Raw genomic sequence first — 23130 nt, 5'->3', positions numbered from 1 at the left:
AGCTCGTTCTTTGGACATGTCGCCATGATTTCACAAATGAAAACAATAAATCGTATAATTAAAGTACTGAAAGTACTGGGAAGCGCTGGGCTTAGCTTATAATGATGCTGTATGGATATTCAAGTTATGATAGTACGATTAACATATCAAAACAAAATGGTCAAGCTGCAATTGCTAAGTAAAGGAAAGAATAATATATTGGAAGTTTGGAACACTTTTCTAAACAAGTATAAATGCATGCTATACTAGTACCATTATTAAAGCTGTATGGTCCGAATTACAATATTTTTTTCCATCTCGTAAAAACGCTATTAAATCATCGCACGTATGTAGTTATGAGACTGTACGACATATCATACATTATTTCACCTGTTTTAACCCAAATAATTTGATTTTAAATCGATGTTTACAAATAACCACGTCACTCTGCCATTTCAAGTGAGTCACGTGACCAGTTCAACCTTTCAGATCATCGGTGGTCTTATCTGTGTAAAGCTGTGTATTTTGTTATAACAGTACCGTACCATAAGATTAATATAAATAAAGATATCAAATGCCTCTTAGTAATTCGTTGTTTTACGCTCTTTCAGCCTTAAAACTAGACAGTTGCGTATGAGTTAATACATCATGTTGGGATTCCCCTGACGCGCGTGGGTCTATTTATAGACGTCTTTTATGGGATGATTTATATATGTAGCCACTATATTTACTTTCTAAATAATATTCACACTGTTTTCTTTTACATGCAGATGTTTTCAAGCATGTAATTAAGGGAAAGTTAATAACTTTATAAAGTAATTAATCTGCTTTAAAGTAATAATGTAAAACTTATACGGTACCAATTTTGATGCACCAGATGCGCATTTCGACAAATAATGTCTCTTCAGTGATGCTCAACCGAAATGTTTGAAATCCGAAATAACTATGAAGTTTTAGATCTAAATATAGCCAAAAAAACAGTGTGCCAAACAAGTGGAGCCAAATTCGTCCAAGGATAAGAGCTATGCATGAGGGAGATAATCCTTAATTTTGAAATGAATTTCTAAATTTTATAACAGCAATTAAATATACATCCGTATTTTCAAGCTAGTAACGAAGTACTTGGCTACTGGGCTGTAGAGACCCTCGGGGACTAACAGTCCACCAGCAGAGGCCTCGACCCAGGGGTGTACAAAAATAATACATGAACATCGGGTCATACAGCTTTAAGTGAAATAATACATGTAGTATCAGCCATAAGGACAAAGTTACAAAGCAATAATCATAAGTGTATGTCTCAATAATCTCATGAATGTTATCAAATTTTCATTATTCTGATTAAATGTATGAAATGTGTCTTCGCGTCTCGTGTGATCTGATGATCCGCGTCTGTCAACTCGACGTGATCCGACTCTTCGGATCAAGTTACTGTAGTAATAATATATATTTATTATATACCCATCAATGTATCATTCTTTGATACTGTGGATTTCACAGCGTGTGACCCGGTTTTCCGGATCACCACACTGTGGTTTTCTGATTCCGTATCAGTATCCTCTGAAACTGATGCCGTCACAATGCATCAACGCAACGTTATTTGTGGGAAATGTTGACCGCGTCACAAAACAAAACTGCGTACACAAAACATAATTTCATGGTATGTCTGTGTTTTTGATAATTTGGATTACATTTATCATCTTATAAATGTGGATTTAAAATGCAGAAGGGGGTATATATATATATATATATATATATATATATATATATATATATATATATATATTATTATTATTATTATTACTACTACAGTAACTTGATCCGACGAGTCGGATCACGTCGAGTTGACAGGCGCGGATCATCAGATCACACGACACGCGAAGCGTCGAGTTTGATCTGATGATCCGCGCCTGTCAACGAGACGTGATCCAACTCTTCGGATCAAGTTACTGTAGTAATGATAAATTTATTATATACCCCCTTTCTGCATTTTAAATCCACATTTAAAGATGATAAATGTAATCCAAATTATCAAAAACAGACATACCATGAAATTATGTTTTGTGTACGTAGTTTTGTTTTGTGACGCGGTCAATATTTTCCACAAATAACGTTGCGTTGATGCATTGTGACGGCATCAGTTTCAGAGGATACTGATACGGAATCAGAAAACCACAGTGTGGTGATCCGGAAAACCGGATCACACGCTGTGAAATCCACAGTATCAACGAACGATACATTGATGGGTATATACTAAAATAAATTTATCATTACTACAGTAACTTGATCCGAAGAGTTGGATCACGTCTCGTTGACAGACGCGGATCATCAGATCAAACTCGACGCTTCGCGTCTCGTGTGATCTGATGATCCGGGCCTGTCAACTCGACGTGATCCGACTCTTCGGATCAAGTTACTGTAGTAATAATATATATGTAACAATAACTCCTTTATCTGACCTAGAAACCTATTATTTGAGGTACCCTGCCTCTAGTATAGCGTAGCGCAGGGTAAACGATGAACTTTCTTCTTTCGTTTTTGTGTAGAATTACACAATACCTTGAGCTATGGTGGTTTTTTGGTGTGTTTTTTTTGTGGTTTTTTTTTTTTTTTTTTTTTTGCTGATATAAAACAAACGTTGCAATCGAGTTTCTAAATCAAACAATATTATCACAGCCAATGCTATTCAATGTTTCTAATTATACACAATAATATACTTTATAACTTTATTTTCTTTAATAATCGCATGTATATGATTCTGTAATTACTGTGCTATAGATGAGTCCAATCCAGGGGCCCCTGGCACTCTAGGCGAGGATTAAAACGCGGTACTTAGTAATAAAAGAAAGAAAATTAGGCTTAGATCGATATAATTTTGAATGCTTTTCAAATGATTCCCAAACAATATTGTGATAATTTTCTTTAATTTTCATATAAAACTTCATTCTTCTCAATTTACCAGAACAAAGAAAAAATATCTAAATCTTATATTGGTTTTGTAGGATAATTGTATCAAATTAGAATATCACATAACGTTAATTAAAAGTTAGGGTCTACATATGTTTGCTAAAAGCAAGTATTATAATATAATACCGGTAAGATTGCTATACCAGACCACACCCTGAACGAAAGTTTAATACACAACAACGTCCACAGGCCTCATCATTGTTTTTATTTTCTTATCAATACAATGTGACATATCAACAGAGGTAGATTCATTTCATGCACAGTCAACAGTTGATATTGTTATTCTGCCGTCAGTAGTCTATTTCATACGAATCACAGGTAGGATACTCGGTCCGGTGGGAATCACAGGTAGAATACTCGGTCCGGTGGGAACCACAGGTAGGATACTCGGTCCGGTGGGAACCACAGGTAGAATACTCGGTCCGGTGGGAATCACAGGTAGAATACTCGGTCCGGTGGGGACCACAGGTAGAATACTCGGTCCGGTGGGAACCACAGGTAGAATGCTCGGTCCGATGGGAACCACAGGTAGCATGCTCGGTCCGATGGGAATCACTGGTAGGATACTCGGTCCGCTGAAAAAAAAAGAAGCAAAAACAAAATGGGGAACGGAAAATGGAACAGAAAAAAAAAAAAAAAACCGGATAGGAAAATTCAAAACTTATAAATCATAGTTTTCGTAACGAAACATAACATAGCAGGTAGATTTTGTCTTTATGATACAATAATGAATATCATATCAGTGAAAATATATGTTATTCAAATATTTTACACAATCATGGGCGGATCCAGGAATTGCGGTTAGGGGGCGGAACTTAGTAAGGCAGGGGGTCTGGGGGCCGTCTTGAGGCCTCCCAGTGGGTTCAGGGCGAAGCCCTGGTGGGGGTCCAGGGGACGAAGCCCCCAGAAGCTCCTAGATTTTACATATTTTATAGGGCTTGAAAGATGTCTCATATGCAGTCATTTTTACTATTTTGTTTCATTTTTGATAAGGTGAAATCAATAAAATGACGCAAATTTTTTGGGGAAAAAATGTAAGTTCTCCCATTAAAAGTAATTCAATAAATTAAAAGATTTTGTCATTTATTTCTCCGAGAGTGGACAAAATTATTGCTTCTTTTTATCATTTTCATTTTTCTAAACAAGAGGTCACGATTCACCTTAAATTTGAAAATTTTAGTGGAGCGCGCACCGACTGCGCTCCCCTTAAATCCGCCACTGACAATGTATTAAAATTTCCTGTGCACTTATTTTCTGCCTTGCCAGACCCTCCAAAGAATATTTTGGATGAAATAAATAAAATATTTTTCAAATTTATTTGGGGATATAAGACAGAAAAGGTAAAAAGAAATGCACTCATTGGTAGTTATGATGATGAAGGGTTCATCTACCCTCTTTCATTTCATATATCAAATTAAAATGGGTTGAAAGGTACCTGACCAAATATGAAGGTGCTTGGCAGCATTTGTTACGTTGCATTTTTAACCTTAAGAATATAGATTTCATTTTTTTATTTAACAAAAGAAAAACTTCAAAAGTTTGTGGGTTTTTTTTTTTTATTGATAATGAATTTTGGAGAGATGTTATTAAAGCATTAGTAAAGGTTAAGAAAAGTCCTGAACATGTATCAACCTACTTGTGCTAAGATATTAGAAACTTTTGCTGTGTACAAAAGTGGGCATTCTATACAAAATGGGTTGATAATGGTATTAAAAACCTAGAGGACCTGGTGTCTGAACATGGAAACATTAGATGTTTTAATGAAATAAAAGGAGTGCTTGGTACTAATATAATAACTTTTTAGACTATTTTCATGCAATATCAAAAATACCATCAAAAGTCAAAAGAGATATTGCATTGAAAGAAGGTAGAATTCATGAAGATAATGAACATATTGAAATATGTATTGCACAAAAATTTGTGTCAACATGCAATGTTAAATTTTTATATCAAATATTGAAAGGAAAGGAGTTCATAACCCCAATCTCTAAACAGGGTAAGTGGGAAACTTTATCAGATGAACCCATTTCAGGAAAAGACTGGAAATTTTATTTTGTAAATGCATCTTTATGTACAAAAGAGACAAAAATAATTTACTTTCAATACCGAATACTAATAAATTACATTGCTACCAACTCCTTTCTTTACAAAATTAAAATTTCAGACAATAATTTGTGTACATTTTGTAACTGTGAAGCAGAAACAATAGTTCACATATTCTATGATTGTGTATATGTCAACTTATTTTGGAATGATTTTGAGCAATGGTTCGATGCAATTAAAAATGGTTATAAAATTTCAAGAAGAATAGTCTTACTTGGTAATACAGAAGGAAGCAGTTTAGGAAATTTTCTTTTATTAGTATCAAAAAAGTTTATATATTATTCCAGAGCACAAGGAATCAGGCCAAAATTTTCGGAGGCAGTGAATTTATTTAAGTATTGCAGAAAAATGGAAAAATACTGTGAAAATGTTTTTGAATGCAAATCCAAAATATTTAGTAAATGGCCAATATATGATAGTGATGAAAAACCAAAGCTTTATAGGTTATATTTGTTATCATTACTTTTAGTATCATTTTGTTGATATGTATATTTTCAATACCTTTAAATTGTGCCTAGCTGTCAAATACTAATTCATGTAGAAAGTTTTGTATGGAAGGTATTGTATGCATGTGTGTGTGAGATCATCTATGTAGATGTAATTGTAAATGTCTAAAAATAAAGCATGAAAAAAAAATTCCTGTGCCACAACACTAATAATATAGTGTGCATACATTCAGCAATTAGCACATTCTGTATAATTCGAAACTTTTCAAACAAAAAGCATTGTGAGCATCAAATACCACTGTATTAAAATAATAAATTACAATGAAAAACATGGTGAAAAAAATACACTATCCAGTATTTCTACGTTTTAATGAGGAATATCTTGTAAGATAACACTTTATCACAGTTACGTGTATTCTCTACATATACGGTGAAATAAATTGACTAACCTGTAAATCTACGTTTAATGAGAAATATCTAGCATGTATATGAGATAATACTTAATCACAGTCATTCTCCACATCATGCCTCAATCTGTCTTCAGTAAAGAATGGAGGTCTGGATAGTTAAACCTTGAACTGTATTTCGTCCAAAAGGGCAAGTAACATGCTGGTTAATCCCAATCATGCTACCGACACATACAACACACAAGTATTCAACTCTTCATTATTTACATAAAATGAAATTAAACTGTCAAATCATCATTCAACCATCATCAACATTCAACGTATATTTTCATAATCAACTTGAAGGTGACGATTTGGCCATATGGGCAACCTGATTACATTTGTGCAATTGCAGAAAATTAATCAGGGAGCCCACCGCCACATGGTGGGGGTAGGAACCTTCAATAAAACCGACCACTGTGCCATTACCTAAAATACCACCCCCAGTCTGAATGCCTACCTTAATCTATTTACAAGGAAACTCTTTGCTTTCTCCCCCATTTGCGAAATATTCTAGGGCCCCTTGGATATTGCTAAGAAAAATATAATTTCCCAAGCCCTATAAATGAGTCCCGTCTGAGTGATAAGAGTTGTACAGATTTTCCTATGAATTGGGGGTGGGTGAGAATTTTCCCCCCACAAGAAAACACCTATTCAACCTATTCCTAGCCTGCTCTATAGACCTTACAATTTGAGAGTGTCTCCAAGAAATACGTGGGAGAAGGAAGGACCAAATAAGTTTGGTGTGAGAGAATATACCTGAAAGCAATTTAATGTCAGCTTTGATTCTATGCAATAAGCTCTGGAGTTTAGTTTGGCCTAAATCAATGGCCCCACAATGGATAAGCAAATCTTAAGGGGGTTCCTCTAAGGTGGCCAAGTATCTGACTTTTTTGACCAGGTGTATGCATTTTAGACCGCCTTACCCCTGCCACCAAATATCTACTCCTCTTTGGTTCAGGCCTAAGCTCCAACCCCCCCCCCCCCCCCCCCCCGGGTCTATTTCTTGCCGCTATTGATGCCTTTTTTTATGATTGATGAACCGACTATCCAAACTGTTATTCTGTCTGTTTTTACACAGCCTGTAATGCATACCAAAAATTGTGAAAACTTAAGATATAGGAGATGTTGGAGTAAGTGGTGATCTAATATGCGCATAACCCACAATTCTGTGTATATGGCTGACCATGATTTGGTGGGATCTATTGCTGATTTGAGCCGAAACTGCTCGATCATCATATATTTTCCACCCAGAGGACCTACCAGCTCCCGTACGTACATCATGCTGGCACGGATAACCGTGCTAGAATGTGAAAATGATAAAGTCACAGAAAACAATTTACATATTTATTTGGTATACAAATATTTAAGTTTCTGGTCCCGGTTTTATGGCGTTGAGCGTAAAGTTCCTCAAAGTGTTTCTGGCTTAAACACGGATCCACTTCACTGATGACTGCTGCCATACGTGGATATCACACATGTCGATGCTCCCCAGTGTTTGGTTTCGATACTGTGGTTACTTGGTACACGTGTACTTGGTACACACTGCAAGGTAGCACCTACGACAATAAAGTCATACTATATAAACGTACACATACACAGGTTTTCAGGTTGAAACATTACTTTACATTATCCATGGATATATATACCATACACTGTTATACATATAAGTTACTTCATATTATAACAAGATACACTAAACCTCTAGCAATTCTATGCATATGAGTTACACAATGTTTCTTACAGCGAAACAATTATGGCCAGTACTACACGCCGTAACTTTACAAACAGGACTATATAGTGAACACGTTTTTGAAAAAGGAAACTGGTATTGAAACAAGCACAAAACACAAAGTATGAATAAAGATACTTGGAAGCTTTAGGACCTTTAAACAAAGAAAATACTCTATAAAAATCGTTACATAAAACTCACCTCAGAACAAGCACGGGCAACATTTACAATGCCAAAGTGTCTACAATAAAGTTATTCTATAGTTGATGGCAACATTCTGGTTGAAGCGTGCTCTATCAAATGCGTCCTACTTGCTGGACAGCTCAGTTCCTACTGAGAGCACGGACTGGCGGGTTTTATGCTCCAATAGATTGAGGTTCCGTTGGATGCTGAATGAAAAAAGAAGGAAGTTAGGATGCGTAATATTGCCGAGTGCACCCGTGATGAGTTATAATTCCGGAACAAAGTTTCTGGATTGAAACATAACAGAGATGGGCTTACTATTTTTATTATTATATACATTTGTATATACATATAGTAAATCATACGTTGATTCGAATATTATCGTAAATAATGCTTAGATAAAGACACATATTTACAGACAAGCTGAAATATGTGTTAGTATATTTGAAATAGTGAACTTGATTTTATCGATTCCTAAAAAAAACCAAGCCTGCTTTTCGCTCGCACGGAATTACTTGATTGATTTACAAGAACAAAATTCTTATTATACTTTCGCACGGGAAAATATTATTTATGGGCTCAGTTCCGGATTAAATTTGGGTTTACATTCACTCAGATTAGGTGCTTCGAGCGTCAACGAAAGATGTATTGAAAGACATGGTCGTTGGAAGTGCGATTCGTATATCAGTTGGAAAATCGGCTTGCTATTTCAAAGAAGATAGGATTGTAGATATTTCAGCTATGCATACGAACAGTCACATTTTATGTTTTAATTCACATTTTGATTTTTCATGGACATATAGTTTTTTATTTCATTTTTCTCCGCACCCTAACCTTGGCATTTTTCTATATGCTTCCATTGCTAGTCAGCAAATGTATTTGTGTGTTTTGCTGTATGTAGTATTTTGTGTCTATGTGTATCGCTGTGTGTAGTATTTATTTGTGTGTTTTGACACTCATCCATTTTAATTCAATATGTGGTCTTTGTTCTACTTTGTTTTAGTTTGAAATTCACAGATTTTGTTTTAAATCTTTGTTGGCTGCATGTATTTTTATATATCCTCAAATTCTAAATATTTATCCTACTGTTGTAGCCTGTTATGTTAACAATACTATGTTGTAGCCTGTTATGTTGACAATACTATGTTGTAGCCTGTTATGTTGACAATATTATGCTCCATAACAGCGCATTCATTTTAGTTTACTGCTTTGTTCATATCCAAATATATGCATATAAATTAATCCAGGTCTGCACTTAAACTCTGTACAAAAATTATATTCTTACATTAGCATTGTATACTTGTACTTCCTGTATCGTTTGTCCCTTATCTAAGAAAGAAGTTATATCTTGTTCTTTCTGTATCGTTTGTCGCTTATCTAAGAAAGAAGTTATATCTTTTGGACGAAAATATATGCCAACTTTATAATTTTCTTATAAAAAGTACCAGATTGTTTAGATCTTGCTATTTTAAGAAAGATAACTTTCCATCCGGAATTTCTTAATCAACATTTTTATAAAGTTGTATAGATTATATAATGATCTGGTTCGTCAATACAACCTATCATTGGGCCAAGTGTTGTCTTGCGTGTTTCATACCGATTGTTAGACCGTTCTTTGCATACTGATTTTGACTACGGATTACTCCGTTTACATGAAGAAGACGGGGCTCATGGTGGGTGTGAACGGTCGACAGGGGATGTTTACTCCTCCTAGGCACCCGATCCTACCTCTGGTGTGTCCAGGGGTCCGTGTTTGCCCAACTATCTATTTTGTATAGCTTGTAGGAGTTATGAGATTAACCACTGTTCGTTATCTTCACCTGTCATTTTGTATAGCTTGTAGGAGTTATGAGATTGACCACTGTTCGTTATCTTCACCTGTCATTTTGTATTCCTTGTAGGAGTTATGAGATTGACCACTGTTCGTTATCTTCACCTGTCATTTTGTATTCCTTGTAGGAGTTATAAGATTGACCACTGTTCGTTATCTTCACCTGTCATTTTGTATTCCTTGTAGGAGTTATAAGATTGACCACTGTTCGTTATCTTCACCTGTCATTTTGTATTCCTTGTAGGAGTTATAAGATTGACCACTGTTCGTTATCTTCACCTGTCATTTTGTATTCCTTGTAGGAGTTATAAGATTGACCACTGTTCGTTATCTTCACCTGTCATTTTGTATTCCTTGTAGGAGTTATAAGAGTGACCACTGTTCGTTATCTTCACCTGTCATTTTGTATTCCTTGTAGGAGTTATAAGATTGACCACTGTTCGTTATCTTCACCTGTCATTTTGTATTCCTTGTAGGAGTTATAAGATTGACCACTGTTCGTTATCTTCACCTGTCATTTTGTATTCCTTGTAGGAGTTATAAGATTGACCACTGTTCGTTATCTTCACCTGTCATTTTGTATTCCTTGTAGGAGTTATAAGATTGACCACTGTTCGTTATCTTCACCTGTCATTTTGTATTCCTTGTAGGAGTTATAAGATTGACCACTGTTCGTTATCTTCACCTGTCATTTTGTATTCCTTGTAGAAGTTATAAGATTGACCACTGTTCATTATCTTCACCTTTCATAGAAACTTTTTTTTTCCAATTTGACCTTTTGATGTTATTAATATAAATGTGTATTTTCTGTTTACAGAATTTGGTAGATTTAACAAATGGAAGTATGATGTTATAAAAATCTTTTTCCAGACCTAATGTTAACAAGAGTACCGCAAACGGTACAATATACGTTCGTCGGACAGGAAATTCAACCTGGAAGCATAGTGTGCACTCTGAATTGATACAACACACATTCTAAATAGAAAGGCCTTACAGTGGGTCATGGTGCACCAATTCATCTGACATGTGAACTGATTATGTATTAAATTTTGATTGGGAGTGAGGTTGTGACGATGCAATGTCTATTTATGATGTAAAACTTATACGGTACCAATATTGATGCACAAGATGCGCATTTCGACAAATAATGTCTCTTCAGTGATGCTCAACCGAAATGTTTGAAATCCGAAATAACAAGAAACTTAAAGAGCTATTATAGGGAAAAACGGAGTGCCAAAAAAATGGAGTCAAATTCGTCTAAGGATAAAAAGTCCAGGAAACCATTTGATTTACTTTTAGCCCTAAAGTAGGTCATGGTGGATCAATTAATTTGAAATGTGAACTGATTATGTATTGACCTACTTCCACCGCTACAGTACTGTAGATCGTAGTGCACCAATGCAGCTGAAATGTTAACTGCACTTGCTTTTCTCCAAGAGGAAGCCTTTATCAGGGTAATATCTGTATCCGTAATGAAACATGAGGCCCAAAGGCCACATCGCTCACCTGCGTCACTTGGCCCATATTTACAGATTTTCCCTATATATTTGTATGCAAAACGTTGACACCCCCCCCCCCTTGTGACCCCTTCCCCCAATAGGGGCCATGATTTTAACAAACTGAAATGTCAAAAAGCATTCATGTAAATATCAGCTTTTCTGGCCCAGTGGTTCTTGAGAAAAAGATTTTCCTATATATCTGTATGTAAAACTTTGATCCCTTATTGTGGCCCCATCATACTCCCAGGGGCCATCATTTGAACGAACTTGAACCTGCATTATGTCAGGAAGCTGTAATGTAAATCTCAGCTTTTCTGGCTCAGTGATTCTTGAGAAGATTTTTCTCTCATATCTACGTATGTAAGATACAGTTATTCTATGAAAGAAAGGTATGTAAGATATTTCTTTCTCATATTATCACCAGTGTGAGATAGACTTTACCCATGTGAGACAGCCATATGAGATTTTTCTATATCATATACCTAGTAGTGTATCAGCCCTGATACACCTATCTTGGCTAGGGTGAGACAGCTGCAAGTAGGTAGGGCTGTCTCGCCCTAAGGGCCGAGATATCTCTGGCTCGGCCCGTTGTCAAGGGGCTGTCTCGCCCTCAAATTTCAAATGGCTATTTCTTCTTTAATATTTTGAAATCTAACATAACTACATGAAAAAATGATGTTAGACACAATTTTTTTCATATATAATACTTTCTTCCACCTCAAAATTTAATTTAAGCAGAAAAATTAAATAAAAACGTTTTCAAAAACAGCGCTAAATTGTAGCGAGTATCTAAGCAAAGGGGGGTAACCCAAGTAACAATTGTTTATTTAGAACAATAACACGTTTAACTTCATTTCAAAACAATCAACGTTCTAGGCGACAGAAAACAGTAGGAGGATTATGGAGGGTGATACTAAAGCATTATTAGAAATTCCCGGTCCTAATGGAGATCAAAATGTTAATTTACGGTAATTTTGATGTAGAAAACTGCTTTAAAACGATTTCTGAAATCTAAAATCCCGAGGACTTGGCAATAAAACGAGAAAAGCAGAACCAATATCTTCTGACGTTTTTCAACGACTTATAGATGCTAAACAAATGGGAAACGGTAAAAAAAAAACTTACTTCAGTATAAGGTAACATATTCCCTAAGCAAATAAATAGCAGCATCATATCTGTAAACATTCCCGTTCATACGATGACGCCACGTAAACAAAGTTCTACAACTCTTACAAATTATATGAAATAATGAAAACGGGCGAGTTTGGTAAATCCGAAAAAAGAAATAAAAATAATTCACTTATTTCCAATTTTAGTATTCATTAGCAGGCCCCTAGGAGCTGCTTAATAGTATATACATGTACATGAACAGCACAGCGATAGATATGACGAGTTTCTCAGCCAAGCAGTTCAGTTAATTGAAACGTCCAGATTCTAGACCACGTGAGGGGATGTCCATGATTAATCATCCAATTATTGTGACCAGTAGTGGAATAAAGCTACAAAACCCAGACTTTAGCATGTTTCACAATGCCAATAGTACTGGAAACATAACCATTAAAGTAAACTCACCGAAGGAATAAAATAGTCAAATATCGTTGTATAGTAGGCACCTATACCATGTATTTATGTTTGGGTCAATACCCCCCCCCCCCCCCCCCCCCCCCATTTTTAAAAAAATGTTTATCAACTTGTTGTGTTTTAGGTATATGATATAAACAATATCACACTCTAATGTTGATCTCGGACCTGGGATTGCCCCTCGAGTGATCTCGGCCCTCGCCCTACGGGCTCGGGCCGAGATCAACTCTCGGGGCCAATCCCAGGTCCGAGATCAACATTAGAGTGTGATATTCTATATGTCTCACACTGCTGCGATGTCATTTGATTGTGACGTCATATATTTTCTATGATGTACGTTGCACGGTGAAGATTTACGTTACACGATGAAGCAAAAATATTTTCCATTGTTATCTTTAAATTTTAATGTATATAGCTTTCTGTTGGACAACCCTGGGTTTTTTAGTTTACACTTACAGTGTAAACCATTTTCGGGAATGCTCTTTCTGCCTATCTAATTAGTGTTTGCATCGAAGTTCAAATGAAGATTTTGATAATTTAGAATTTTCTCAAAGCTACTAAATTTATGCACTAAACTGTAGGTAAAATGTGAGAAAAATAATCCTTCATTATTTACTCGTGTGGGATAGGGAAATTCCACCTCTGGAACAAGATTCGCTGTCTAGGACTCGGCAAAGCCTCGTCCTAGACTGCGAATCTTGTCCCCTCGGTGGAATTTCCCTATCCCACACTCGTACTAATGAAGGATTCTATTAATCTTTCATATCACGTGATGTTTATCTTACATATCCCGTGACGTCATAATCAATACACAACTAGCTTGCAACTTACCTCGCCTCGATTGACGAACACTAGCGTCTGCAAAGCTCTTGTACAAAAATGACAGATGGTAATGTCCCTGATAATCTCCAGGTGTATGTGACCGGACACAAAAATACACATTCCTTGAACAATTACCGCACACTGAACAACAGTCACAAATTTCTGATATACACCTATGTCATCCGGTGCATTATGCCAGTTCACAGAAACCCAGCCCACACGTTCTATTACTTCTAGGCATACCTTCACATTCACTCTGTCAACGTCTACTGCCCGTGTCTCAAGTGAAATAAGTGCCTTCAATATCCATGAGACTCGAGTCCTTGCACGCGTGGAAAACGAAAGTCTAGCCATGCCCATATTCACCAACAAAAACCACTTGGAATCTCTCTTCACACACTCGTCATTAAATAACTGCTCAATTAATATCAACATCAATGCTCCTCTAAGAAAAAAAGTGCAGTAGTGGATTCATTCCGATTCGGTCTGTCAAAATGTTTCGCGCTGATAGACTGTCGAGTTACGTCACACATCACCCTGATTATTGATTTATTCAAAGAGGAATAACTCGAATACAATTCACATACACTCGTCGCCGATTTTTTGTCGGCAACGTGGTTGCCAAAATAAAGGTCGTAGAATTCAATTCTGGTGTTCTTTTTTTATGTACAGCGAAAAATTAATTGGAAAATTCTCAAAATGGCGTCGCTAGGCACAAGGAAAACGGAAAACTCTAGAAATATGAGAGAAAAATACTCTCTTCTGGGTTGCCATGAAATATTAAGGTGATTCCACCCTCGGGGTTGCAAAACAGCGGTAAAACCCTCGGCAAAGACTCGGGTTTCACAGCTTTTTTGTAGCCCTCGGGTGGAATCACCTTATATTTCATGGCTACTCATAAGAGAGTCTTATATTCCTTTATATTTGCATGTAAAACTTTGATCCCCTATTATGGTCCCATCCAACCCCCCGGGGCCATGATTTGAAGTAACTTGAATTTGCATTATGTCAGGAAGCTTTCATGTAAATCTCAGCTTTTCTGGCTAAGTGGTTCTTGAGAAAAAGGTTTTTAAAGATTTATCCCATATATCTGTATGTAACATTTTGATCCCCTATTGTGGCCCCATCCAACCCCCGGGGGCCATGATTGGAACAAACTTGAATCTGCACTATGTCAGGAAGCTTTCATGCAAATTTCATCTTTTCTGGCCCATTGGTTCTTGAGAAGTAGATTTTTAAGAGACCCCACCCTATTTTTGCATTTTGTGATTATCTCCCCTTTGAAAACGACATGGCCTTTCATTTGAAAAAACTTGAAAACCCTTCACCCAAGGATCGCTTTGGCCAAGTTTGGTTGAAATTAGTCCAGTGGTTCTGGAGCAGAAGTCGAAAATGTAAAAAGTTTACAGGCAGACGGACAGACGACGGACAACAGGCGATCAGAAAAGCTCACTTGAGCTTTAAGCTCAGATGAGCTAAAAACGGATGTCCCGTGTTACAGTAGGTGTGGCACGCTAAGGAACCCTCACTGCTCAATGGCCGTAAGCGCCGAACAAAGGCCCAAATTTAAAGCACTTCACCGGTCTTGGTGACCTCTATACGTCGAGAGAGACGTTAAACAAAATATAATCAATCAATTTTCTTTTTTAAAAAAATAATAAAAATTGTGAAAAATGAACGACAAATAGTTATTACAAATGTTTTCATAAATATACAATAGCATATCTAATTTGATATGATTGAATGTGTACACTGTAGATTTATATCTTTATCTACATCAAGTTTTATTCCCTCACACATAGCTCTTATCCTTAGACGAATTTGACTCCACTTTTTTGGCACACTGTTTTCCCCTATAATAGCTCTAAAACTCCATTGTTATTTCGGATTTCAAACATTTTGGTTGAGCATCACTGAAGAGACATTATTTGTCGAAATGCGCATCTGGTGCATCAAAATTGGTATCGTATAAGTATTACATTATGACCCCTGGGTCGAGGCCTCTGCTGGTGGACTGTTAGTCCCAGAGGGTCTCTACAGCCCAGTAGCTAAGTACTTCGTTACTAGATTGAAAATATGGATGTACATGTATATTTAATTGCTGTTATAAAATTTAGAAATTCATTTCAAAATTAAGGATTATCTCCCTCACGCATAGCTCTTATCCTTAGACGAATTTGACTCCACTTTTTTGGCACACTGTTTTCCCCTATAATAGCTCCAAAACTTCATTGTTATTTCGGATTTCAAACATTTTGGTTGAGCATCACTGAAGAGACATTATTTGTCGAAATGCGCATCTGGTGCATCAAAATTGGTATCGTATAAGTATTACATTAGCTGGTACACAGGGGTTTCAACAGTCTCGATTGAAGTCAGCATTTCGCAAATTGTATGGTCGTTATAACGATCTAGTTCGTCAATACAACCTCGCATTGGGTCAAATGCTGTCTGACGTGTTTCATACCGATTGTTAAGCCATTCTTGGCACACTGATTTTGACTGCGGATAATTCCGTTTACTTGATCAGGATATAGGGCTCACGGCGGGTGCGACCGATCAACAGGGGATGCTTACTCCTCCTAGGCATCTGATCCCACCTCTGGTGTGTCCAGGGGTTCGTGTTCGCCCAACCATCTATTTTGTATTGCTTATAGGAGTTATGAGATTGATCACTGTTCGTTATCTTCACCTTGCTGAAAACAATCATATGAAGGTGAATAAATTCACACCTAACAGATATCTCTGTGAATTAGCGAAATAAAACAGAAACAATATAAATTTATGTTTCATCATAATTATTGAAACATGCATTTAACCCCCTCCTTTTCAGAACAAATATTCTAAACATCAATGCATTTCTAGATACTATATTACTAAAAAAAAGTTTAGAATCACCCGTATAATAATCGCTGTTGCAATGATAAAATTTCAGAAAATATCTAAGTTGATTAAAGCGAGGAATTAAAATGTCCTTCAGTTTCATACATATCATTATTAAGGCTATCTAGACAACGTCATTTTATCGCAAACGTAACTCAAAAATAACGCAAGTGTGAAGAAAGACTTGTGTTAAACAATATTTTATTATGTATAATACATAAAAGGATTGGACAACAGGCGTTGCCTATATAAGACCTCTCCATACAAATACATGGTCAAGGTCATACAGACATAGGTATTATATAATGATAATGAAGCAATATAATATTTTAAAATACATTGATATGTTTGACAGTTTCCATTTCTATGATAATTTACAGCTTGATGTATGACTGACAAATATAATTTAGGTATGGATATAGAAATTTACTACACAGGAAAAAGGTATAAACAAGTTGGTTCTGTGGTTTGAAAATGAAAGATTTTAAGAAATTAAACAAATCTATTTGTAGAAAAGATAAATTCATGTACAATTTTGAAAATTGTAACATTTTGGTTATAACTGAGATTATTGTCACCGTACAAAATAAGTTCTAAGGATAAGGGTAATTGTAATTATAGATCATTAAAACTTTGTATCAGTATTTGTCTTTGTGTACAATATTTTGGACACTTCAGAAAAAAGTGAAGTGAGGCTACAGGACTATTTTGACACAAGTCACAATTAGGATTTTCCGCAAGAAAGTGCTTAAATAAATCAGCATTAAGATTACTAGCTTTATTTTGCAATTGACAATGCAGTATATATGCTTTTCGATTGCCATAGTTAAAATAATTTTTAGGTTTGATGCAATATATACTTTTGAAGGCATGCTTGAAAGAAATTAGTGTTGGAAGACTTCGAATACTCAAGGGTAGGTCATTCCACAATTTTATAGTCGAAGGGATAAAGCTAGTCATATACGAAGTTGTTTTCGCTATTGGAACCCTAACCCTAACCCTAACCCATTGGAATGTTAAATTTTAGAGTATCTTGGTTTCTTAATGAAAAAGAGTTAGGTGGTAAAATACATGGTCAAAGTAAGTCCTGCAAATATGTATAAGTTAGAGTATATTAAGTGAAATCTTAATGGATAAGAAGGGGCGGAGCGAACGTTAGTGAGCGAGCCCCTTCTTATCCAATAAGATTTCACTTAATATACTCTAACTGGCTTAGAATGTAACCTAGTTTTTCATTGGCTGGGAACATTTACAATGTCATAAAATTTATTTTCAAATAGCCAATCACAGTCAGTCACGTGATATCTCTCTGTTGGGAATTCTTAATGAATAAGTGAGCCACTTAATGAACAACTTCTTGAAATCTGATTGGTCGACAAACTAGGTTATATTCTAATGGGGGTTAATCCATGGACTATCTTGTAGAATAGCACAAGTTTATGTATTTTCCTTCTTATTGCTAAGATATCCCATCCAAGTTCATTATAAAGTATCGATCTTGATGAATTTACCCTTAAACCTGTAATTATTTGTGCTGCTGCAACTTGAACATCTTCAAGTAAATTAATATCTCTCTCTGTACAATTATCCCAATAAGTTGATACTTTAACATTCTTAAGACATTTAATCGTTGGCATGCTTTGGCATGTATTTGAGATATATGCTTTTTCCAACTTCCATCTTTGTGAAATATTATTCCCAAGTGAGTATGAGTTTCAACATTTTGAATAAATGGTCCATGTGAAGAAAGATTTCATTATTCCGGAGAAAATCTACCTTTTCAAACAGGCTCCTGAATTTGGTTTGGCATCGTAACCTGCACCCACTCTTATTCCGTGTTAAGTCAACCTTAAACAACACCTTGAAGAGTAAAAGAATCGAAATCGAACACCCACGTATTACTACCAAACGTCATTGTCAACATGGGTAAATGACCTTCGTTGTTGCCCGCGGAAAGATCTAGAGCTGTAGGGAAGCTGGTTCACCAACATATGAAGTAGCCAGAACGTTTGGGGTAGCTCAAGCACAGTGTCAATGTTAATGGCGAGATACAGGGAGACCAATTCTGTCCGTGACAGGACTAGAATCAAGCCCAGTGGACTTTTGTGTGCTTCACTGACTAAAGCAGAACTAATCTTCGCTTTAATGATGACAGAGTACATGTGTACCGCCGTCCTGGAGAACGTTTTTCTGACGCTACTGTGAGGGAATATGATCGCTACGGCGGTGGTTCCGTGATGTTGTGGGCCGGTATTTCTGCTAACAGAAGGACTCAACTTTCTGCTATTGGTGGAAATTTAACATCTCGATGCTAGATTGATGAAATTCTGCAGCCAATAGATCTTCCTTTTCTTCAAAGGCTAGGAGGGAACGCCATCTTTCAAAATGATAATGCCAGACCCCATCGCGGACGAATCGTGAATGATTTTATCCAGCAGCACAATATCACGAGAATGGAATGGCCGGTGAATCCACCCAATCTGAGCCCTATTGAGCATCTCTAGGATGAACTTCGAATGCGAGTGCATAGAACCAACCCTCCAAACACCATCAACCAGCTTTTGGACCAGAAATGGAATAACATCCCCAGGCTACCATAAGGGCTTGTATTCGAAGCATGAGAAAGCGTTGCACTGCCTGTATTACAGCTCATGGAGGACATACGCGCTACTGACGTGACATTTCGATATGTGTGACTCAGGTGCATTACTGGCTTATCTGGTCGCTGAAAATGTCATTAATCAATCACAAGCCGCACCCTTATAGTACACACTGAGAATATTAACTTAATTCTTAGGTTATTCATAAACGAGAGGCCCATGGGCCACATCGCTCACCTGAGTCACTTTGGCCCATATCTGAAGACTTTCCATATATATTTGCATGTAAAACCTTAGTCCCTATTATGGCCCAAACTACCCTTTGCAAACTTGAATCTACACTATGTCAGAAAGCTTTCATGTAAATGTCAACTTCTTTGGCCCAATGGTTCTTGAGAAGAAGATTTTTAAAGCTTTTTCCTATATTTGTATGTAAAACTTTGACCCCCCCCCCCCCCCCCCCCCCCCCCCCCCACACACACACACTTGTGGCCCCATCCTAGCATGTTCGAAATGTTGATCGTTTAACAATTTGCGATTGAACAAAAATTTCTCTGTATAAATCCGTCCATAACACTTTTCTTCATAACATTATACACTTGTTTTTGTAACTTTATAAAAAATGAATGAAACGAATTAAATGATTCTTAACTTTTTTTTAGTAGTATGGAAAAAACCCTTTTGAAAAGCAAATATTCAATTTCACTCTGCTTTTCTCCAAAATCCTGATTACAAATTGTTTGTACAATGTACTCAGTAAGAACGCCTTTCTACAATTCTATCAGGGACTATAAAGAGTGCCTTCTGACATGTTTCTTTATCTCTTGTACTCAGTAACAACATCTCTCTACAATTCAATCAGGGACTATACAGAGTGTCTTCTGATATGTTTCTCTATCTCACACATCTCTCTTGTCCTCAGTAACAATATACATCTACAATTATATCAGGGACTACACAGACTTCCATCTGACATGTTTTTTTTATCTCACACATCCCTCTCTTGTACTCAGTAATAACATCTCTCTACAATTCTATCAGGGACTATACAGAGTGTCTTCTGACATGTTTTTTTATCTCACACATCACTCTCCTCGACATACTGTCTATGTCAAGCATAGACATACTGTCTCTGCCAGGCATACGTTTAATGTAACGACACTTCATTCGCCTCATTCTCTCTAGAGCAGACACACCCTCCCTGTCTAACACAGTGTCATACTCTCTATACCTCACCCTGATATTGACATCCACCCCAGCCCCCAGTAGGATCCTCACCTTCTCCATTATATAACTAACACAAACAACCGGAAAACTAACATAAAAAAAATTAAAAGGAACACACTCATCAATCAGTGTATACAACAGAGGTCTCACATCAGACTTTTGTCATTATACAACTGTATCGACAGATTGACATCCAGACCCACACATAACAAACGTCTCAGTTCATCACAGTCTCCTCTACAGATTGTCGTCCACAAATCTGGCGCTCTATCCATACACCACACTTTCCTGTCTGTCACCACCACATCATCCCTACTGTCTGTTTTAACTCCAGCATGTCTGATGTCCACCAGACAGTTAAATAGGTGTACATTTCCATTAAATTTACCAGGATTGATTTTATTTTGTTCCTGTATGAGATATTTCATTATATCTGGTTTGTTCAGTATTAATGCTTTATATACTGCTGACATATTGATATCAACAACCTGAGTAACCAAGTCAGCTCCATGTTCCACTAGACATTTCACTGTTGATAACGGACACTCTCTTGCTGCAGCTAACAGTGGTGTATTCCTACATTTATTATGTAGATTAACATCAGCCCTCGCCTTCCCTAGCTCTTCAACTATGCTCACATGTCCACCCTCACATGCAGCTATCAGTGGTGTATTCTTCTGACTATCCTGTAGATTGACATCAGCCCCTGCCTTCACCAGCTCCTCCACTATACTCACATGTCCTCCCTTACATGCAGCTATCAGTGATGTATTCTTCTGACTATCCTGTAGATTGACATCAGCCCCGCCTTCAACAGCTCCCCCACTATACTCACATGTCCTCCCTTACATGCAGCTATCAGTGATGTATTCTTCTGACTATCCTGTAGATTGACATCAGCCCCCGCCTTCAACAGCTCCCCCACTATACTCACATGTCCTTTCTCACATGCAGCTATCAGTGGTGTATTCCCGTCACCAACCTGTAGATTAACATCAGCCCCCGCCACCAACAGTTCCTTCAGCATACTCATTTGCCCTCCCTTACATGCAGCTATCAGTGGTGAAATCCTGCTACTCGGTGGATTGACATCAGCCCCCGCCTTCACCAGCTGCTTCATCACACAAATATGTCCTCTATAACATGCAGCAGTTAGAGGTGTATTCCCATGATCATCCCACTGATTGATATAAGCCCCTTCCTTCATCAACTCCTCCACTATACCCAGATGTCCTTCCTTACATGCAGCTATCAATGGTGTATTCCCCGTATTGCCCCGTCTATACTGCAGATTGACATCAGCCCCCGCCTTCATCAGTTCCTTCACAATACTTTCATCTCCTTTCTGACATGCAACTATCAATGGTGTACTCTCATACAAACTCTGTTCATTGACATCAGCCCCCGCCTCCAACAGCTCCTCCACCACATCCAAATGTCCTCCCTGACAAGCATAGATCAGTGGTGTATTCCCGTCATCATCCTCTAGATTAACATCAGCCCCCGCCATCAACAGTTCCTTCAGCATACTCATTTGCCCTCCTATACATGCAGGCATCATTGGTGAAACCCCGCCTCTCTGTAGATTGACATCAGCCCCCGCCTTCACCAGCTCCTCCATTACACAAATATGTCCTCTATAACATGCAGCAGTTAGAGGTGTATCCCCATAATCATCCCATTGATCGATATCAGCCCCCGCCTTCACCAACTCCTCCACTATACTCACATGTCCACCCTTACATGCAGCTGTCAGTGGTGTATTCCCCGGTCTATCCTGTAGATTGACATCAGCCCCCGCCTTCACCAGCTCCTCCACCAAACTCGTTTGCCCTACCATACATGCAAATATAAGTGGTGTATCCCCATTGTTATCCAGTACATTGACATCAGCCCCTGCCTTCACCAGCTCCTTCACCAGTGCCTGTTCTCCGCTACATACAATAGTAAGAGGGGAACAACGAAACCAAAAACAAGGAACATCCCATTTAATGATTTGACCTATCCCATTGATAGCTTTCTTACAGATAGGAAGCAGAACTCTGACTGTCTGTACCTCACCACTGAAACAACTCAATGCAAGTAATCTAAACTCTTCCAAAAACTTATTGTATTCACTTTCCTTTTTATTACATGTATAAATCCCAGATGTAGATTGATATGGATTATTTCCTGTTACCTCAAGTAATTCATTTATTTCATTGTGTTGTTCAGTCTGCTGTACTATGTACTTTAATATCTGATAATGTCCGTAGCAAACCACCCAGCTGATCACTTTTACATTGTAGTGTATTCATCATATGTTCTTTTTCCCTTATCGTCTCGTTTCCACCTCTGATCCACCAGTGCCCCCTGTCTCCCCGCCCCATCCCAATCCCATCCATTCTCACCACTCCTCTTCTCATTATCCTCTAACACACACTTTTGTTTACTCACTATCTTATCAACATTTTTCTGACTGGACAGAAATAAGTCTTTTAATTCTGTGTATGACTTTGTCTCTAACACACCAATAAAAGCCTGACACACCTGGGGGTGTTTTAAAACCTGATTCCTGAAAACATCATACAGCTCCATGTTCTGTATGTCTCTGTACAATCTCTCTGCTAACAGTGGGTACTGATCCTCAAGTAACCTTATACACAGATCAGACGATTCCTCTCTATCATTGTTTTTATCATTACTCTCCTCATTTTCATCACTATCATCACTACTCTCATCCTCCTCAATAGATTGAGAATCACTCCGTTTCTCTTTCACTTTGTTAACCATATCTGGTTCACTTGTCTGTGGTTTGACAAAATTAGCAATATAACTACTACTCATATACAGCA

At 37.3% G+C, this 23130-nt stretch overlaps 1 protein-coding gene and 1 long non-coding RNA gene across 2 annotated transcripts in view; both read right to left on the bottom strand.

Moving 5' to 3' along the window:
- Window positions 1-7272: 7272 nt before the first annotated feature.
- On the bottom strand, window positions 7273-14135 carry LOC125656108 (uncharacterized). The gene is made up of 3 exons (XR_008797219.1): window positions 13596-14135; window positions 7872-8059; window positions 7273-7497 (listed from the first exon to the last, which is right to left on the bottom strand). It is a non-coding gene; the product is annotated as an uncharacterized LOC125656108 (long non-coding RNA).
- Window positions 14136-17574: 3439 nt separating this feature from the next.
- Window positions 17575-23130, bottom strand: part of LOC125656368 (uncharacterized) — a 27306-nt gene continuing 21750 nt past the window's right edge. Inside the window, 3 exon segments of the mRNA XM_056145124.1 lie at window positions 17575-21104; window positions 21107-22578; window positions 22668-23130. The exon segment at window positions 22668-23130 is cut by the window's right edge and continues 960 nt beyond it. Coding sequence (XP_056001099.1) covers window positions 20443-21104; window positions 21107-22578; window positions 22668-23130 — 2597 coding nt within the window. The 3' untranslated portion in view covers window positions 17575-20442.

This window comes from Ostrea edulis, chromosome 7, assembly GCF_947568905.1.
Source record: "Ostrea edulis chromosome 7, xbOstEdul1.1, whole genome shotgun sequence".
Classification (NCBI taxonomy): Eukaryota; Metazoa; Mollusca; class Bivalvia; order Ostreida; family Ostreidae; genus Ostrea; species Ostrea edulis.
Note: the sequence above shows the minus strand (reverse complement) of the source record. Positions and strands in the feature narration are given on the sequence as shown.